This window comes from Merops nubicus, unplaced genomic scaffold (assembly GCF_000691845.1).
Source record: "Merops nubicus isolate BGI_N331 unplaced genomic scaffold, ASM69184v1 Scaffold45026, whole genome shotgun sequence".
In the NCBI taxonomy this organism is placed as follows: domain Eukaryota; kingdom Metazoa; phylum Chordata; class Aves; order Coraciiformes; family Meropidae; genus Merops; species Merops nubicus.
The window spans coordinates 1-2,059 of record NW_008616382.1 but is presented as its reverse complement, the minus strand read 5'-3'; the positions used below and the strand labels follow the sequence as shown (position 1 = coordinate 2,059).

Sequence of the window (2,059 nt, the reverse complement as noted above, 5' to 3'; positions counted from 1 at the left end):
CGTCGGGGGCATCCTCTGCTCGTGGGACAGAGAGGAAGGCCGAGAGGGACAGGCAAGCTTCGCGAGGCGGTGGTCGGATGGCACGGAGAGCAGCTCCCCCCAGGCATCTGCAGGAGAGGGGGGGAGAAGGAGAATCGGGTGAGAAGGACGGGCAGGCAGCTCTGCGGCAACGCCCACGCAGCTGCAGGGGCAAAGCTGGACCCGGCGGAAAGACTTTGAAAAGCTCAAAACTCCAGCAGGGTTTAAAAAAGCCCCACCGCCCGTGGTTGGGCACTGCTTGGACTGAGATGACTCAAATCATCGCAGGAGACATCTCTGCATGACCCCGCTGGGCATGGCGAGGACCACGAGGTGCTCAGCCCAGCATCTCCAGGATGCTGCCAACCGCAGCATCCCTGGCACTGCCATGCCAAACCCTGCCAGCTCCAGGGCGTAATATCCTGAGACACGATATAAATCAAACATTTAATATCATCTCTCTCCAGAGCATCCCCATGCCCTCGGCACACCAGCTGCCTCCCAGCCAGATTTGGGGAGGAGGGGTGCTCCCACTTTGATGTTTCAGCAGAGGAGAACCAGCTGCCCGCTCCCAGGGAAGGTGGGGGTGTGAGATGGGGACCCCCTTGGGCTCCCCCCCCCGACATACTCACCACCACTCGGCTCCAGGTCTATACGAGCCCGTCGTAGAGGGACAGTGCCTGCACGATGGAGGGGTCAGCCTTGGAGCCCTCCTGAAACTCCTGCAGCGTCAGCTTCCCGTCCGCGTTCTGCAAAACACTCCGGTCACAGCGTCTCGGCGAGGGGGACACCGGGCACCCCAGGGCCCAGCAGCACCCACAGCATCCCACACAGCCACCCGGGTCCCCCAGCCCTCACAGCCTCCATTTCTGCACCAAATCACCCATGTCTGCAGCCAGAGCGGGGTGCCACAGAGGGTGCAATGCCATCTCAGGGACCCTGACATGGATACTGGGGGGGAGGTCTGCAGTGAGCCCAGTGGTGGCTGAGACTTTGCATTAGTAGGGGAAGGAGGCACCTTCAAGAGCTGAGACACAGCAAAGGGGCCCACGGCTGCCTCCTAAATTCCATGGTCCCAGGGGAAAACATCCTCACCTTGTCCATCATGGCGAAAATCCGATCCACCCTCTTCTCTGGTGTGTTCTCCTCCTCGGGAAGCTCCACTGTGTTCCCCTGCAGTGGCAGGACAGGACCTGGTCACACACCCGTCTGTGCCCTGCCCGAAGGGCATCCCCAAGCAAGGACACATATTTTTCCCCCCAACACCTCCCACATCAGGCCAGGGCACAAACTCCCACACCACAACCACCAACAGAACAGCCCAGGGATAGAATCAGGAGTGTTTCAGCAGCCCCCCTGCCTGCAGAGCTGGGCTCCAGCCCAGCAGGGACCCCAGGGGCTGCTCACCCCACAACCTCCCCACTTACCACCATCTGATAAATGGCATCCACAATGTCCAGCATCTCGTTCCTCGTGATGTACCCGTCGTTGTCCAAGTCATACAGCTTAAACGCCCCTGCAAGCCACAGCAACGGTGAGGTGCTGGGGACCATGACCCCCCAAACCAGATACACACCCCATTGTCCCTGTTGTGCCACCCCCCAGTGGCCCTCGTCATGCCAGGAGGCCACGGGGCTGAGCCCACCATGCAGGGAGCACTTACACCTCAGCTTCTCGTCCAGCGTCCCCCGGGAGGTGACTGACAGTGCCTGGATGAACTCTGAGAACTCGATCCTCCCGTCCTGAGGGGGAAGGAGGGGTGAGAGGGTGCTGCCACCCCACCCTGCAGAGTCCTCCCTGCCCACGTGTGCCCTCTGAGGGGGCACAGCTGAAAAGTCAGTGGGGAGGGGGGATGCACGTTTATCTCTGGCAGCATGATCTGGCTGCTGGGGCCCAGCCCGACAGCGAGCACCCTGGCACGAACATCCCAGTGGGAGCATCCTGGTGGGAGCAATCTGGTGGGAGCGACCACAGAGCGTGGGGGGCACCGTGCAGGGAGGTTTTATCTGCAGCACCGAAACTCCTCAGTTGTCCTCTCTCG

At 61.3% G+C, this 2,059-nt stretch overlaps 1 protein-coding gene across 1 annotated transcript; it reads right to left on the bottom strand.

Moving 5' to 3' along the window:
* Positions 1 to 6: 6 nt before the first annotated feature.
* Positions 7 to 1,760, bottom strand: NCS1 (neuronal calcium sensor 1; the record flags this gene model as incomplete). The annotated part of the gene is made up of 5 exons (XM_008942813.1): positions 7 to 107; positions 651 to 767; positions 1,114 to 1,191; positions 1,446 to 1,534; positions 1,682 to 1,760. Coding segments are annotated over 4 exons (345 nt in total), but the record flags the coding sequence as incomplete, so codon positions are not given.
* Positions 1,761 to 2,059: the final 299 nt, after the last annotated feature.